The sequence below is a fragment of the Solanum pennellii genome, chromosome 3, assembly GCF_001406875.1.
Source record: "Solanum pennellii chromosome 3, SPENNV200".
Classification (NCBI taxonomy): Eukaryota; Viridiplantae; Streptophyta; class Magnoliopsida; order Solanales; family Solanaceae; genus Solanum; species Solanum pennellii.
Window position 1 is genome coordinate 4,239,688 of NC_028639.1, and position 17,154 is coordinate 4,256,841.

The 17,154-nt window shown below is 30.9% G+C and overlaps 4 protein-coding genes across 5 annotated transcripts in view; 1 reads left to right on the top strand and 3 right to left on the bottom strand.

The window, feature by feature from the left end:
• The first annotated feature begins 2,040 nt into the window (after window positions 1-2,040).
• Window positions 2,041-7,580, top strand: LOC107012781 (probable UDP-3-O-acylglucosamine N-acyltransferase 2, mitochondrial). Of its 2 annotated transcripts, XM_015212704.2 has the most exons (11): window positions 2,043-2,281; window positions 3,005-3,254; window positions 3,589-3,665; window positions 4,121-4,170; window positions 4,751-4,815; window positions 4,900-4,951; window positions 5,022-5,092; window positions 5,264-5,330; window positions 5,984-6,055; window positions 6,161-6,213; window positions 7,442-7,580. In XM_015212704.2, exons 1-11 carry the CDS (start codon window positions 2,098-2,100, stop codon window positions 7,467-7,469), a joined length of 969 nt encoding a protein of 322 aa, XP_015068190.1. In that variant the 5' UTR covers window positions 2,043-2,097; the 3' UTR covers window positions 7,470-7,580. The 2 variants fall into 2 exon arrangements, with proteins under 2 accessions (XP_027771043.1, XP_015068190.1); XM_027915242.1 differs by lacking the exon at window positions 7,442-7,580 and having other exon boundaries at window positions 2,041-2,281; window positions 6,134-6,213.
• LOC114076360 (NDR1/HIN1-like protein 26) lies at window positions 6,771-7,837 on the bottom strand. The gene has a single exon (XM_027915243.1). The coding sequence runs from the start codon at window positions 7,713-7,715 to the stop codon at window positions 7,032-7,034; it is 684 nt and encodes a 227-aa protein (XP_027771044.1). The 5' UTR covers window positions 7,716-7,837; the 3' UTR covers window positions 6,771-7,031.
• A 1,304-nt stretch (window positions 7,838-9,141) lies between these two features.
• On the bottom strand, window positions 9,142-11,482 carry LOC107014075 (cytochrome b561 and DOMON domain-containing protein At5g35735-like). The gene is made up of 3 exons (XM_015213938.2): window positions 11,174-11,482; window positions 10,413-10,676; window positions 9,142-9,483 (listed from the first exon to the last, which is right to left on the bottom strand). Exons 1-3 carry the CDS (start codon window positions 11,480-11,482, stop codon window positions 9,229-9,231), a joined length of 828 nt encoding a protein of 275 aa, XP_015069424.1. The 3' UTR covers window positions 9,142-9,228.
• A 4,569-nt stretch (window positions 11,483-16,051) lies between these two features.
• The window catches only part of LOC107014047 (S-type anion channel SLAH1-like), a 2,947-nt gene continuing 1,844 nt past the window's right edge, over window positions 16,052-17,154 (bottom strand). The window contains exon 2 of the mRNA XM_015213915.1: window positions 16,052-16,315. Coding sequence (XP_015069401.1) covers window positions 16,052-16,315 — 264 coding nt within the window. The remainder of the gene's footprint in view (window positions 16,316-17,154) is intronic.

Below are 17,154 nucleotides of genomic sequence, written 5' to 3' on the forward strand. Positions count from 1 at the left end.
CCAAATCAATGAGTGCAAGAACGATGATGCTTCTCCTGTGCCTCATCAATAATATATCACTAATAGACAACACTAGCTACACTTAGATAAAGAAAATAACAAATAGTTGAGTTGTGTATTGATACATAGATAGTCATAATTCAGATATGAAAAAGAAACAAAGTAATGAATTTTTTTTTCTGAACCCTTCAAAGCGTGGTATTTGGTAGGTTAGAAATATCTAAATAATTTCCAAATTCCAAGTCATTAATCAAATTATGTCCATTCAATTGCCAAATTAATTAAGGACATGAAATTTAATTCAACAACACGTATTTCCTCTTTGAAAAAATTATTTGCTCTCTTTCCTTTTATCGTATCAAATCAACATGGATTTTTTTTTTCATATGGTGAATTCGAAAAGTTGCAAGTCATAGAGTTCAGATTTATAAGTTTAACATCGAAAAATTATATATGGAGTTTATAAAATAGGTATCTTTCGTGAAATAGATACCTAAAATAATGTGAAAATTTCGTTCATGGTATCTCTATATCTTTTGAATCCATCGACATTGTTCTAGAGTTTCAACTCTATAGGTTAAGGGCCCGTTTGGATGGGCTTAATAAAAACAGCTTTAAAAAAGTACTTTTGAAAGTGCTGAAACTTATTTTTAAAATAAGCAGTTTTGTGTTTGGATAAAAGTGCTGAAGTTGCTATGCCAAACGTGAAAAGGGAAAAATGGAAGAAAGAGATGTTAGGGTTATGTTGTAATTTGGAGATTGTATAAAAATATTAAGGGCAAAAAGATAAAAATGTGGTCAACTTTAAACAGCTTATAAGCTAAAAAAAAAAAGCACCCCTACCCCAGCTTTTAACTTTTGGCTTAAAATAAGTTTTTTTTAACTTAAAATAAGCTATTTTGAGTATTGCCAAACAGCTAAATAAGTCAAAAATCAGCTTTTAAGTCAGTTTGACCAGCTTTTAAGCTGAGCCAAACAGGCTCTAAATCCTAATGACTAGTACTTGGCAATTCGAACAAGCATTGTTATAAAATATTTATCAATAAAATTGATTATCGTTCGAATTTTATTTGGGTTGATTTTAGGATTGAGCGTGTTTTAGAGACTTCATTTTTAGTGATGTTGAGTGTCGAATAATACGATGTAAGCTCACCAAATCAATAATCTCCTTCCTCAAAATTCAATAACAAATGTGAATTATTTCGCATAATTTAGTATTTTTTCCTAAAAAATTCTACTAAGGTTTTTGTCATTAGTATACAATATTTGGATTAGTCTTTTAATAACAAAGGTTATTTGACACTTTGACTTATTTTCTATTAAATAAAGGACAAACTTAGGTCATTTTGCAAAATTTAGGGGCGAATTTGAAAATTTTCCCTAACCAATTTAAAAGTTATAAGAGTATCTTTAATAATTTTTAGAAAATTATAATTATTCTAAGAGAAACTATTTAATTGCACAAATAATTCTATCATAAATGCTAATTCACTCAAAATATTTATATATTATATTTTTAACAACCACCATGCTATATTAATGCATAAAAAGGTTCAAAGAGTTAAAGGATGCAATCGCGTCATTTACAATTCATTTTGGAAAAGTAGAAAGCCAAACAACTTTGTGTACTAACAAAATAGAAAATTTTGAATCACATTTTAAATTAAATATCTCATTCCACATTTCAAGTATGATACATGTTTATAAGATATATTTTGAAATATATATACATAGGGAATGAAACGACAATAAATTACACTAGATACATATTTCTCCGTCCGGAATTATTTGTCATGTTACGTTTATCGAAAATCAATTTGACTAATTTTCAAAGCTAAATTAGATTACATTATTTTGATATTTTAAACAAAAAAAAGTTAGATATTCTAAAACTATATAAAAAGTATTATAAATCACAATTTTTTGCATATTTAATATAATGAAAAAATATATCTTTAAATATTAATCAAATTTTTTATAATTTAACTCTAAAAATAAAAATAACCATAAATAAATACCGGATGGAGGGAATATAATTTTGATAACAATATATTCGGAAATACAAATACATAGAGAGTGAGTTAGCTTCCTTACACTATGGCTTTTCGCCTAAAAAGATTTTCCATTCCTACAATTTCCTCTATATCAAGAATGGTGCGTAGCAAAATTCAAACAAGAAAGGTTGAAAATTTGTCAGACCCAAGACTTGTATCAGCAATTATTTCTTCCAATTGGTTCTCTACAGGCCACAGAGCTTCAAATCACAGTTCTACTGAGCAGGGTAAGTTTGTTGGTTAGGTTGTTTTTATTTTAGCATTTGTGCAGCTCAGGTGTTTGTGAAAATGCCACAAAGACTTTGTTTGGTTTTTTTTTTTCAAGTGGGGTCTATTTTTTTTTTCATTACTAATATGTTTGGTAATGATATTCTGTCCTCTGAAGGCTTGGATAGAAAAATGTTTTCATCTTTTTATATGGGTATGTTGATTTTGTTGAAAATGTTTTTTCCTGAAGGAGAGGGGGAAATGGTATGGTGACTTATAGGGGAAATGTTGATTTCCTTTTTAGTAATCCTAGCTTTTACTTTTGTATAGTTGCTTGGATGGACATTTTTGTTAAATCTTTTATAGTCAGAAATATCATAAGAATACTCTCCTTATTTGTTACGGTTCGTTTATTATGATTACTCTATGTCACCTGCTTAGAATCAAATATGGGAAGTGAATGAAAGGTGATATTCGAGATTAAACATTTTCCTTCATAGTATTGATTGTGGAACAGTGAGTATTTATTCATACAGCTGAGTTGGAACTGAGGCGTAGTAGTAGTTGTTGTTGTTGTTGCAGTGTTGGTTGTGGATAATCTTGTGCATCAATCACATGTTGAATACTGCTCTGTTCTGTTTCCCTTGCGGAATGAAATGAGTTTATGTTCTCAGTGCTTGTTGGTGATTTAGCATTTAAAAGTAATCTTGCTGTCAAGATTGACATTTTCTTGGTTCCATCAGGTACCAAAGTGCACCTTGAATGTGCTTTCAATTCGAGACTTGAGAATGGAGTTGAGAATGACCAACAAGATTACGGGAGATGGGGCAATGGCGGTGGGACTTTTCACAAGTCGGCCATCATTGATCCCTCGGCCTTTGTTGAGGTTGGCGCTATAGTACATTCAGAATGTGCAGTGGGTGCAGATTGTCACATTGGCTCCGGAGCAGTCATTGGACCTACTGTTACAATAGGCCAATCAACGAAAATAGGGTAAAATCTCATCAGGCTTTCTTTCATGATAATATTCAAAGTTAACAATTAGCTGAGCCTTAAGCCTTTTCTCAATTAGTTTAGATGTTTGAGTTTTGAGTTGGATTCTCCTAAAGAAAGAAATTCAACTGTTTAGAATTGAAAAGGGTGGGTAGGGTGCAGTAGAGGGGAAACAAAACTTAGATATAAATTCTACGGATAAAGCTGGATGATCCATTTACTTTCTCGGCCCTTGGCAGTCTCACATGTACTTATTTTTGCAGCCTGATTTATTTTTTGCACCATTTCTTATGAATGACTTTTGGTCTATGAATTATCCGCAAGTTATCTTCAGCTACAATGTTGCACTGGCTAATTGCATAGTTGGTGACTTTTGCGCTATCCACAGTGGGGTCTGCATTGGTCAAGATGGTAAGGCTGAATCTAATGTGAAATTATCTGCTACAGTTCATAAAAAAGGAAAGGCATAATACATAAATATGTCATTTAACTTGGCACTACTAGCATCTACGCCTTCCAACATTCGATGTGCACAACTAGACAATTAAACTTGTATAAAAGTAACAAGTACACACACTGTCCTACATGGCATAAGATATATAGGATGCCACATAGGACGCATGACGCATATGTGTCTACTTGTTCAATTTTATACAAGTTTAAGTGTCTACTGTGTACATCCAAAGTTGGAGGGCATATATAATAGATGAGCCAAGTTAAAGGGGACATGTATTATTATGCCAAAAGAAAACTAAGACTATTCTCTTTCTGGTACATGTGTCGGGTTACCTGTCGCTGACATACTTTTGTTGTACAAATTACTTCTAGTGTCAGGATTTAAATAAAAAGTTCTCTTCTTGTAACAGGTTTTGGATTTTATGTAGATGAGCAAGGAAATATGGTGAAAAAGCCTCAAGTTAGTCAAATACTATTAATCTGAGAGATATAACTGCTACCTGTGATCCTTGTAATCATATGTTTACATGCACATGTGCTTTATTAGAATTTTAATGAAAATCATTTTAATATTCTTTATTTTTATGTTATTTTGGTGTTATAATTTAGAAAGATATTTCACAAATGTCGTGTCAACTTTCGTGCTCGATTTCAACTTCACCGTTATCTTAGCCCATGTCCTCAAGTTTGGACCATGATCGTTTGTGCTAATGGCTAATTGTTTGCGCTAAATTTCAGTGAACACTTGAGCCTAACTTTGTTGTTCGACCTATGCTCAAGCTTGACTTTTCTGGTCTTTAAATTAAAAAAAAAAAAAAAGCTTGACTTTTCTCTCAATGAAATCAGGCCCGTCTGAGCTTGAGCTAAAAGTAGTTGGTCTAAACTCTAAACCTAGATTTGTTTTTTTTAAAGAAGTTGATAGCAGATTAACTATATAAGCTGATACTGAATGCTTTTTTCATATACTTGAGGTTTTATGAGCTACAACCTTTTATAGTCTTTCAAGCCTATTTATCTTTTTTTATTACTTTCATCTGCAGACTCTGAAGGCAAGAATAGAAAACCATGTAGAAATAGGTGCAAATACATGTATAGATAGGGGCAGGTGAGATCGATGCTGTTTTTGAATTCTTTATTGCTAATGTTTCTGAGCTTATCATAAATGCCACATCGTTCGTGGGCCATGCAGTTGGAGGGATACAGTGGTTGGAGAACATACAAAGATAGATAATTTAGTTCAGGTACTTTCCTACTTCTGAAGTTCTGACGAAATGGTCGGTTTTGAGACGGTTCTTATGATTCGCAATACAGATAGGTCACAATGTAGTGATTGGGAGAAGCTGCCTCATTTGTGGACAAGTTGGGGTTGCGGGATCAGTGACGTATGTTATCCTTTTTAACCCTGCTTTGATAAAGAATGGAAAGTAAAACATCTTTTTGGATTTGATCAGCAATTTATTTAACTTTCTAGTTCAGTGAACTTTTAACTCTCAGGAATATACATTTGTTCTTATTTTGGATTAATCTAAACATCTGTCCTTCTGTTTTCTCAGTATAGGTGACTATGTAACTTTAGGAGGAAGAGTTGGGATCCGTGATCATGTAAACATTGCCTCGAAGGTAGATTTTCTATTTAACTGATGATCTGTTCCTTGACTAGCACCATTCAGTGTCATTCTATGCGAAATGATTACTCCATAACATACATGTAATTATTTTTAATAGATTTTTCATATTATATTGCGTGGGGAAATGGAAATGCTAGAACACTTTACTTCTAAGCAAGAAGAGATCATATGTTACCTCTTACCACTATATGCATCACAAGTTCTATTTGGCAATGCTTAGCTTAACATTATCATGTTAATTCATTGCCTAGTATTGATCTTAATGGACAAAGTTGAGAAGCCAGAAATGTCACGAATGAGTTGATTGTCACAATTAAAAGAAAGTTGCATTTTTGTGTACCTGTTCTCTTGCCTCAAGTTCGTCCTCCTTTTCCGTATGTGTCTTGAGCTAATGGATATCGTAGGATAAAAGACAAAAATTTGAGTAAACCACATTATTATAAAAGCTTATCCAAGACACTGACGGATGCTGTGAACCATAAAGTAGTTCAACTTGTGAATTTATCATGAATCTAGATACTAAATTTCTCACTGCATACTACCTACTTTCTCTGTTGATTATGAACATTCTATGCGGTTTTTCTGGAAGATAGTATGTATACATAATTAATGATGAAACCAAATAATAGTGTTTTGATGCTTCAGGTTAGGTTAGCAGCTAATAGCTGCGTCACCAAGGATATTATTTTGCCCGGAGATTATGGTGGCTTTCCTGCTGTAAGGACTCTACCGTTGTTCATGGTTTCATCTAGTCTCTTCTGAAAAAATTCTGAACTTGTTTTTTCTTTATGATAGTTTGATAATTGCTGTGGCTAACTGCAGATTCCTATACGTGATTGGCGAAGACAAATTGCTAAACATCGTCAAATCTTGAAGTAAGAATTCTGCTTGAATGCCAGTCCTATACACACATCCACGATGTGAACATTTATTTGACTATGCATGTCATTTGATGTTCACCCGCCACCTGGTGGGACCATCTGAGGACCTATTGATTCCATATCACTTGCATATTCTTTTGATCATATTTATTGCTGAGCAACGTTATCCTGGACATAGACTAGAAAATGAATTTGTACCTGAACTTGTTGTTCCTCTAGTCTTTATGACATTACATGCTCCTTGAAGGCAAAGAACTTATGTTTAAAACATTTTATTATGCATTTATCGACAGGTAATTTCATATTCTTAAATTGGTCTTAATGCTGCACGCCCGATGTTAATTAACTGGGCTATTTAGGATTTGTCAATAGCTTCTGTCATATTCTCAATGTCAGTTAACAAAGTACCTTCCTGAGATTATCAAAGAACAGAACTAACAAATCGACACACACTTTGAGCTTCTATTTAAGGCCTTGTTGCATGTAAAAACAGAATACCTTTTTGTATTCCTTTGTTGTTGTCTCTCTGTTATTTTTCATCTCTTTGTTAGTTGGTTCAACAGAGTTCCTTTAGTTCAGAAATAATGCACTTCAACTTTGTAGTCGAATACAAGCCTAAAAATGAGAACTCAATAAGAATCGGACAACAACCACTCTACCTTCTACGGGTCTAATAGAATCAGTAAGGTCAGCGTACACACTACCCTAATTAGACCCCCCTTGTGGGATTACACCGGGTATGTTATTTTTGTAAAAAAAAATAGGACAACAAATGGAAAATATCATAAATAAATGTTCCCCTTCCTAATTCATCAATAGAAATAAAAAGAACACCTCTTGTCCATATAAATAGGCAACAGCTTGCCATCTTGTCCTAGTCCAGCGGGACAATTAGCATGAAACCTATGATGTTTACTGTTCCACGACGAAATCTTAAATCTTATAGTCGAAACTAATTCAATACGAAAAATCACTGCCCCCCTCGACCGATCATGCAGCATTTGCTTCCACTGCGACTCTGTCAATGTCAATGATGAACCACTAAGTGTACTAGCAAACCAGGTGCTATTCTTGGGCTGTTGATAGAATGTTGTCAACATTTGGTACCTTCCAACGCGCTTTTCTCGATAATACACTGTCACTTGACTTGCATCATAGTATATTCCAATACCTTGATTTGAATTCCTTGCTGTAACTCTGAAGCTTATGTGTGCATTTTCAGGTCCACCACCACCATCTCCGTGGCCTAAAGCAGGAATAGAGAAGTCGTTGAGGAAAATTCGTGGTCGATGAGGACGAAGACTTAGCCATAAAATGAATGTGATGAGTCCAACAATTGCAAGAAGACCTAAGAATATAGTACATATGAGCTTTGACATTCTTGTGGTTAAACTTTCTTTAACCCAGTGAGCATAGTAGCTAGCACTATGATGTCGCTTTACAGGGCGATCGTGATCGCGATGTTTAATTGGTAATGCTGGCCTAGGATGCTGCATTTTCGTTGTTTTTTCAAGTGAATGGAATTGATGTTGATCATGAACAGTTTTTAGAGTACATTATTATATAATGCAAATCTTTGGGATGTCATAGTATTGTTGAGGAACTTTTTAGGAAAGAAAAGAATAAAGAAGAACTGGTTATGTGATCTTAGTGTATAACTAAATATACTTTCTTGAGAAGTAGTGTTATTGGATTCTTGAAGTTAGGGGCAAGTATACTTTGTTCAGTACACATGTTTATTCCTTCTCATAAAGATTATTCTTGTTAAATGTGGCGAGAGAGATTGCTCGGGTGATAAAACATTTTTTTTTACCTTCAATTTTAAGGTTGTAGCTTCGAGTCATTGAAGGAGCAAACAAGTGGAAATTTCTAAAGAAATTTTCTCTCTTTATGTATAAGTTTTTAATTGAATAAGTTAAAATCCCACTAAACTATTAATCATTTTGCGAGTTTCATGCCTAAACACACTCTTTTTTGCTCCGCCTTTTCTCCCTATTCATTTATTTTATAATTAGAAAGATCTCTGAAATAACTTAATTTTAATTCCTCATAAGTCTATGCCTTTCATTTTCCCTAAATATTTAATGTGTACAATAACATACCAGTATAATCCTCAAAGTATTGGAGTGTGAGGAGATTAGAATTATACAAATTTTATTTCTACCTTATAAAGATAGATAGGTTTTTTCCGATAAATCTTTGGCTTAAGTAAACTATTTGAATATTTAATGGCGTAAATTTATATTGAGATTAGTTATGTTGAAATTAATTATTTTTTTACTGACGTCTTAATTTGTTGCATTAAAAATAATATATATTGCATAATTTTTAAGAAAAAATGATTTATTTTACAAAAATATTCCCCACCTTATTTAGGAGAAAAGAGGCTTGAGGGACTTTTGGTGTATTTTTGTCATTTATAGAAAATTTGAAGGGTAAACTATTCTTTTATATATATACATATATATATATATATATATATATATATATATATATATATTCGCTCGGCATAAGTTTCATATAAATTAAATTATTTGACATAAGTTGTGTAGTATCTAATTTGTTTGACATAAGTTTAGAGAACTTTTTCTTACTCGACATAATATGTTCTACATGGATTGAAGTTACGTCTTTTATGACATGACTTGTGGGTTCTGAAACTAAAGTTTTGTCTTTATCAATACAAGTTACCCAGAAATTAGTATGTCTTTTACCACATATATTGTGGTTTCTGAGCTAAACTTTTGTTTCTATCGTCAAGATTGTATAGGAATTAAGTGATGTAACTAGTATTATATAATGATTTAAAAATATAAACTTGAATCGATTAAACATTGTTTGTTATTTCGATGTCAAAGGTTTTTTCATCCACTTAAATTTTTTTATTTAAAAAATAAAAATAATTATATTTGAGGGCAACAATTAAAGAACCTTTAAACTGAAACATTGCTTCTTCCTCCTTGATGTGTGTGTATCAAGCAGTAATGGCCAACAAGTGTTTGAATTTATTCACATCCTCAAAATTTTGGTTTTAATCATATTAAAACATGGAAGAAGTTCCAAAACAAGAGCAATCAATCCCATAACACTTACAAGTACAACATAAGACCATTTCCATCTATGGTTTTCTTCTACCTTGTCAATTCCTTGAAATATATTTACAATTGTTAGGATTAACAAAGCATAACCTAAAATATTATGGTATATCACCCAATATTTCCTGTATACATTTTCTTCATCTGGCTGCAAACATATTGCCAAAACCTAAAAATGATAAATTAGTTGTGTTAATCAATTGTGAAATAGATGGGGATCAACATATAGACAATAGGTGCATATGCTTGTATAGATATTTATCACAAAAAAATTTAGTAAAATTTTTAAGCATATATCATGAGGACTATAATATCACAATTAATCTTATAAAAAGTGAAAGTAGTTCCACTATATATCTTAAACTCAAACTATATACTGCATTTATTCCAATTTGGTTGATATGATTTTTAATTAGTCGGTTCAGAAAAGAATAACACATTTTTATATGTCCATAATGACGAGATATTTTTATAGCCACACAAACATTATGACACGTTTATAATAATAATAAGTTTCAAAGGCCCTAGTAGCTAATTATTCAATTTAACTATGGATGAGTGACCAAAAAATAAGCATATTATTTAGCGATAAATTAGGAAAAAAGTTGTAGCCAATTCCTTTTTTGATTCTTTTAGGTGAAAGTGTCTTACAATCGTACAAATGTTATGGCATATTATAAACACCACAAACTTGATCTCAGTGGTTTGGGCTTGAGACTTTCATGTTGGAGGTCTCAAGTTCGAAATATAATGGTCAGCGAAAGCAAAGGATTTACCTTCTAGGTCGAGCTCGTCGTACCAGACTTGCCTTAGTGCGAGTTACCTAGGGTTTTACTCTGGGCGGACCCAAAGGGTTACATCAGCGGGTTATAATAGAAGTAGAGGTTGTGTAACATAGATAAACAATATAAGAAATGTTTGCATCTACATACGTCCACGATATCTTAAACTCAAGTATATACATATGTATATTTGTAAAAAAAAACATAAGTTACATATATAGATAAATATTAAGAGGTATATAATCAACTAACTATCGATTCTGAATCCGTCTATAAAAAAAAATATTCAAATTAAAGAGTAATATTTGTGTCTTACTTGGATAGTAGTGAAAGTGAAGATTATGGTGCCAATAATTCCATGAGTACTCATCATAGTATGTTGATCTTTGGGTGAATTTTTCATCATTGACAATCCAAGACCCCATCCAATTGTGCCCAAAATGAACCCTGCTACCTTTGAAACAACATGAAGAGAATACCATTCTTCACATTCTAATGGATGTCTCTTGTAATATCTTGCAATTATTACACCTATAGGCAAGAGGATTCCCCATCCAAAAATGTTTACAACCCCATGTACCTTCCATAAAATATAACAAACGAGATTATTTTGTCACAATTTTGAGTGTTTAATGTATATGAAAAAAAAAAATTGTTCCAAAGACATTTATGTATAATCTAGGGCAAACACTATACGAGTTAGGGTAATGACGTGGGGTTAGGGTGGTCCAGTAACTTTTACTCAAACCTTGTGTTTTTATTAAGAAATTCACTTAATATTTATAAATTTTTTATTGTGAATCCAATTATTATTGTACATCAGCTTAAGGTCGTCATAGAAACTTATAAACTTCAAAGCTTGAACTCGTCTCTGGCGGCAGCTATGGGGGTGCATGGAGTCATTTGTTAGGGTATTGGAGAGTAGACAATCAATGTGTAGTGTTACTTAAGTATACAAACATGCTATTGGCTTAGTGTTAATACATCATGAAGATTGAACCCCGACCCTTCAAAATTAAAATCTTGAATCCGTCTCTGCAGAATAAAAATAAAACGTGCAAAAAATGAGGTGCTTACAACTCGAAGTCGATGATGATGACGTTCATGTGCAGGTCTCAAGTTCCATGACTTGAAATCTGTATTTACTTGTGTATCATTTGATCTATCAAGAGAATTGTGATGATGTTTTTGGTGGCCACCATAGGAATAAAGCTTTTCATGAACAAAAATAGCCTTTCTTTTGATCAAATTGGAATTAGAGTAAGCATATGTTAAATCTAAGAAAAATATCATAGTACAAAGAATTATGAAACTCATGCTAATAATTATAATATTGTGCATATGGAATATATTGTTATGTACACAGAAAATTAAAGTCCAAGACATGAAAAGCAACAACTTGTATTTATAACTTCCACAAATCTAACTTTTTGTATCTTCATACTTTATTTTACTTTTATAACTTTCATTAAATAAAAATAATAATGTATTCAGTGAAATCTACTAAGCGGGATTTGATAAAAGTAGAGTGTACGCAGATTTTATCATTATCTCGTGAAGGTAGAGAGCTTGTTTTTAAAAAACCCTCGACATAAAAAGGAGGAAATCATGAATAAAGCATACCAGTTAATAAGAAAAACAATAGAATGTCTACAAGAAAGAAGCAATAATGACAATACAATAGTGTGATAATCGAAAAAACACAATCTTCGTTAAACATAACATGTTAAAATTGCGAAAATTTCTATCTTCACGAGATAGTAAAAAAATCTATGTATATTTCACGCTCCCTAATCGCAATTGTAAATTGTTAAAAAAAGAAAAGTGTGTCCCATAAAAACGACAATATATGTGTAGCACCGAACTATACTTTTTTTGGTCGGAATATATTCTTTACTTATGACAATAGCGTTAAATCTGTCAAAAACTTTATACTATGATTTTATTCTAAGCTTGAGCATCTTTCTGTCATTTTCTACACCACTTTTCAAGTTCAATTTAGATGCAATATATAAACAGAAATTTAAATTCGATTTTAGTTAATAATTAGTAAGTATTTGAATTTTGAAAATATATATATATTTAGATATTTTAATTTGATTGATAATATATTAAACAATTCCATTTGATTTTATTGTATCTCGTGGTTATTCAATATTGATATGAAATATAATATTAAAGGTATCTTAATGATCATTCTGTAAATTAGAATGCTTATGATGAATCAAGGTGCATGTCTATGTATATAAGTCAATATTAGAATGTTTATTATCAGCTAAAATTAAATATGAATTACATAAATCATAATACATAAATGTGTTACGTAATCTGCCTTTAACTGATATTTATATTTTTTGACTTTAAATGTGTATAAGTAAATATTTAAATTTGTATTTTCTTTGTCCAACATTACTTGTCCACTATTGATTTTAATTCGCACACTTTAATATAAATAAAAGAATAATTTTACTATATTACCTTTTGAATATAATAAATATAATATCTTGAAAAATTTAACAGAGATATGAATATAATTAGGAAAAATTGTATATAATAGCAAACTAATAACCTAAAATAAATGGAGTAGCTAGGTTTTGATTTAATTGTGCTCCATAGCAAACTTTACCCAAAGTTTGTCAGACGCCTCTCTCCCAAAAATCTCGCTCGCCACTCTCCCATTCTCGCTCATCACTCTCCCTCTGCTCGTCTCTCTCCCATTCTCGCTCGCCATTCTCCCTCTGCTCGCCTCTCTCGCTTCTATACACAGAAGTGTATAAATTTTATTTCTGTTTTGTATAAAGCGAGAGAAAATTGTATATACACATGCAAAAACATATATCTTCGTGTTATACACTTAATTATACAATTTACAAACATTTTGCTTCAATTCAATTGTAGACAAATGCAAATTTTATACAAATATTGCAGAGAAAAAGGCCAAGGAATTATACAATTGCGAATTATACAATTGCAGTGAAATACAATTTTCTCTAGTTTTATACAACAGAAGTGTATATATTGTGTTTCTGTTTTTGTATAAAGCGAGAGAAAAACATACATTTTAATTCGATTCTATTGTATGCAAAGCAAATTTTATAAAAATATTGCAGCGAAATAGGCAGCGAATTATACAACTGTGCATTATACAATTGCAATGAAATAGGGTAGCGAATTATACAATTGCAGCGAAATAGGCCAGCGAATTATACAATTTAGGCCAGCGAATTATACAATTGTATATGTATAGCGAATTATACAGTTTTATGTTTGCTATGGAGCGCAATTATGCAAACTTTGCTATAGCATACAAATATGAATTTTTTGTTTGCTATATGTGAAAGTTGCCCATATAATTAATGATACGGGTATAGTGAATAACTATTCTTGAACGGAGGGGAGGGAGTATAAAATTGAATAAATAAACACTCGCTCGGCACAAATTTTCTAAATTTTTATAGTAATTCAGTAAATGGTCGAATAATTTTGATAGAATTTGGCCAGAATTTTAAAAAAAGTGTAAAATATTTTTTAATTTAAATATATTAAAAGATAAAAATATTTAAAATATATATAAAATATATAATCAAATTTTCCGACGAAAAGAATTTTTCCAATTCATTATTACCGGAGCATCTGCCTAAATTTTGACAACATGATTTGAAACTTTTAAGTTCAAACACTGATTTTGAATAAAGTGAAAACTAATAATTCTGAAAATTAAAAAAGAAAAATTACCATGGCCATTAAAATTGAAGTTGTTTGGTCATTATTATGTTGATGAAATTTATACATTAGCTGTAATTACTCGATTGTTTGAATAGGTTATATTTCCATTAATTATTAGCTGTAATTACTCGATTGTTTGAATAGGTTATATTTCCATTAATTAGTTAGCTTCAAAAGCAAATTTTCTCCCTAATAATGACTTGTTTCTTTTTCTTTCTTTTTTTTTATTAAAAAAACTCTTAATAACATTTTTTCAGTTTTGTGTTAAGTCAAACATCCATACATACCTGCTATAAAATAAAACAAAATAATTAGATGGTATATAGGAGGAAGAGATAGTACTTAATTAGAAACAAATGATATTGTGTTAAAGCACCTAATTTAGGTTAATTATTTGAATTTATGTCTAATTAGTTGTGAATATTGACCACTCCACTAGCAAAACAAAAGTCAAAACTCCTCCAAATTAAATTCAACTTAATTAATTTCTCTCTATAAATACTCTTTAATATCTTCCTTCTAAATTATCCACCCTTTCATCTCTCTCATTTCATAATTTTCTCATCCTTTCACAAATAGCCATAAAATCATGAAATTCCTTTTAATTTTAGCCATAATTATGGCATTAGCCATTCCAATTACAACATCATTTTCATTCACTGAACCTCATTACAACATTCCAACATTTCCAACAATTGGCCATTTTCAACCACAAATACCATCTTATGATGATGATCACAAGTTAAAAATCAAAGAAATGTTTACACAAATGACATGCAATAAGAACCCTATGAAATGTTGGGCCAAGGATAGCCCAGGCCCATTTTGTTGCAACAAAAAGTGTGTAAATGTGTTGATGAACAAACAAAATTGTGGATTTTGTGGGAATAAATGTAAGTATAATGAAACTTGTTGTAAAGGGCAATGTGTTAATACTTTGTTTAATAAGAGACATTGTGGGGGTTGCAACAACAAGTGTCAAGAAGGAAGTTCTTGTGCCTATGGAATGTGTAGCTATGCTAATTAATATCACCGAGGGTTATAGTGGTATGGATAGAATTTCTCGAGTCCTATAGATGAAAAATATTCTGATAAGTTATGATTTTTCTTTAACGTGTCTTACGTGACGTGAATCTTGATTAGTTGAGGCACCTCATGTACTGGACACTGAATAATTATTTTTTAAAAAAAGATACAAAAAATAATAATACTTTGATTCATTAGTATTCCACTCGAAATATTAATTAATTTGTTGATTGTGTAGTCTATTGTTGATTTGCTCATTCTAATAATAAAATTAATTATTGCTCTTTACAGTATCTATAACACTAGCTTAAAAATATTTTTGATATTTTTCCATTATTTGTTATAAAGTTATTGACTTTCTTTTAATTTGGGAATTAACTTCATATGATCTCCCCATGTACAACAATAAGAAGTTTCATATTCATTTAGATTAATGTTTTGTATATTGCATATGTTAGGCACATACTTTATATATAGATAATATTTTCAATTTTAAAAAATGACTTTTGGCATATCAAAAAACACCCAAATCACATAAAGAGAATTAAGGGCATACAATAGTCACTTGAAATTAGGTTTTAGTATTCAAAATCACAATAGCAATCCTTATTTAATTCAATTAAAAATGACTTTATTTTTTAATCTATAAAAATAAAAGATTGAGTGAAGAATCATGTTAGACATTTTATATTTCCTACTGATTTATGTGATCCAGTTGATCCATTACATTTTTATTTAATCATATCTCAATACGTTCTATTTATGTTTTTATTTTTTTTCATGAGCAGAGCACATTAAATTTTTCTTTGATTTTATGTCGTGGTGAGACTCAAATTCAATTTAAGTATTAGTCCGATATTAAAATATGTGATCATTTAATCTAAAAATGCAACTTATTACGGGAAAAAACACTTTTATGTGATAATATTTTTATAATAATTCGTTCCAAAAAGATTGACACACTTCTATATTAAGTAATAGGAGTCCTCACAGCGTTCAAAATTATCACATGCATTAGGAATATTAGCACTAGACATAATCATAATAATTATAACAACAACAACAAGTCCAGTGTAATCCCACAAATAGGATCTGGAGATCGAGGAAATTGTATACGCATGTCTTACTCCTACCTTAAAAGATGGATATAGGTTGTCTCCGATAGACCCTCAGCTACTTTGAAATATAGAAATATAGATACACTTAAGTTCTTTTAGTGAAGTTTAAATATCTATCATGATCACTCAAGAGCATGTCAAGATTGAGTGCTGTGGAGAGTGTCAAGCCAACAAAAACAAGAACAGAGAGGGCAGATAAAAGCAACATCAGCCCATTAGCAACATGACCTTCCACTTGATGTGCATATTGTGCAGAGGCTAAGGCAAGGAATGTTAGGGGAAATGAATAAGCCCACCATGCAACATTGAACTTTCTCATTGATTTCTTGAATAGTGTTGGCCTACAAACCTAATTAAATCATATGACAAAAACAAGAAAGTTATATTAGATAGATGTGTATGGTAAGTGTGACATATATAGGGTGTACACAAAAATTTTCATAAGCAATGTCAATATATATGAGTTTAAGTTAGTGCACATATTGAGTTCACAATCAAATATTTATAGATATTTAATGGAGAAAATATTATTGAGTTCATGTGAACCCTATTACTATGGATCCGCCTCTAATCACATACAGATGTTTATGGTTTATATATGTGACCCTACATTCCAAAAATAATTATTGGTTTCTAAACTTGGAAATAATTTAACATAAACTTCTCTTTTGATTCTTAATGAGAAGCGTTTATACCCACATAAAAGTTATGATATGCATATTTAACATCGTAACTTTCAACAATTTTATAGCCACGTGAATACTACGACATGTTTAATGCTATTAGTTTCAAAAGTCTTTATTTTTTTCTCAAACTCTATCTAGTCAAATAGGTTCACACAAATTGAAACAGTTGGAGTATTAAGTATTATATAAAGAGAATATATAGTGGGATCAAGACTACTAGATATGGGCATTATATAAGGGGTCATCTCTTTGATATATTATATGAGAATAATACTAAGTAGTGTGTATAAGTAACAATGGATCGGAATTAATTATACTGAGATTATTCTTATCCACTATTTGTTTTGGTGTATTTAGGGCAATTCTACATGTAATAATAGTCCTTATATTATAAATACCATAATTTTTTATGTATTAGTTATACATCATATATACATACATAGGCTGAAATTTCTACCAAACAACTAACGCACATATATATATATATATATATATATATATA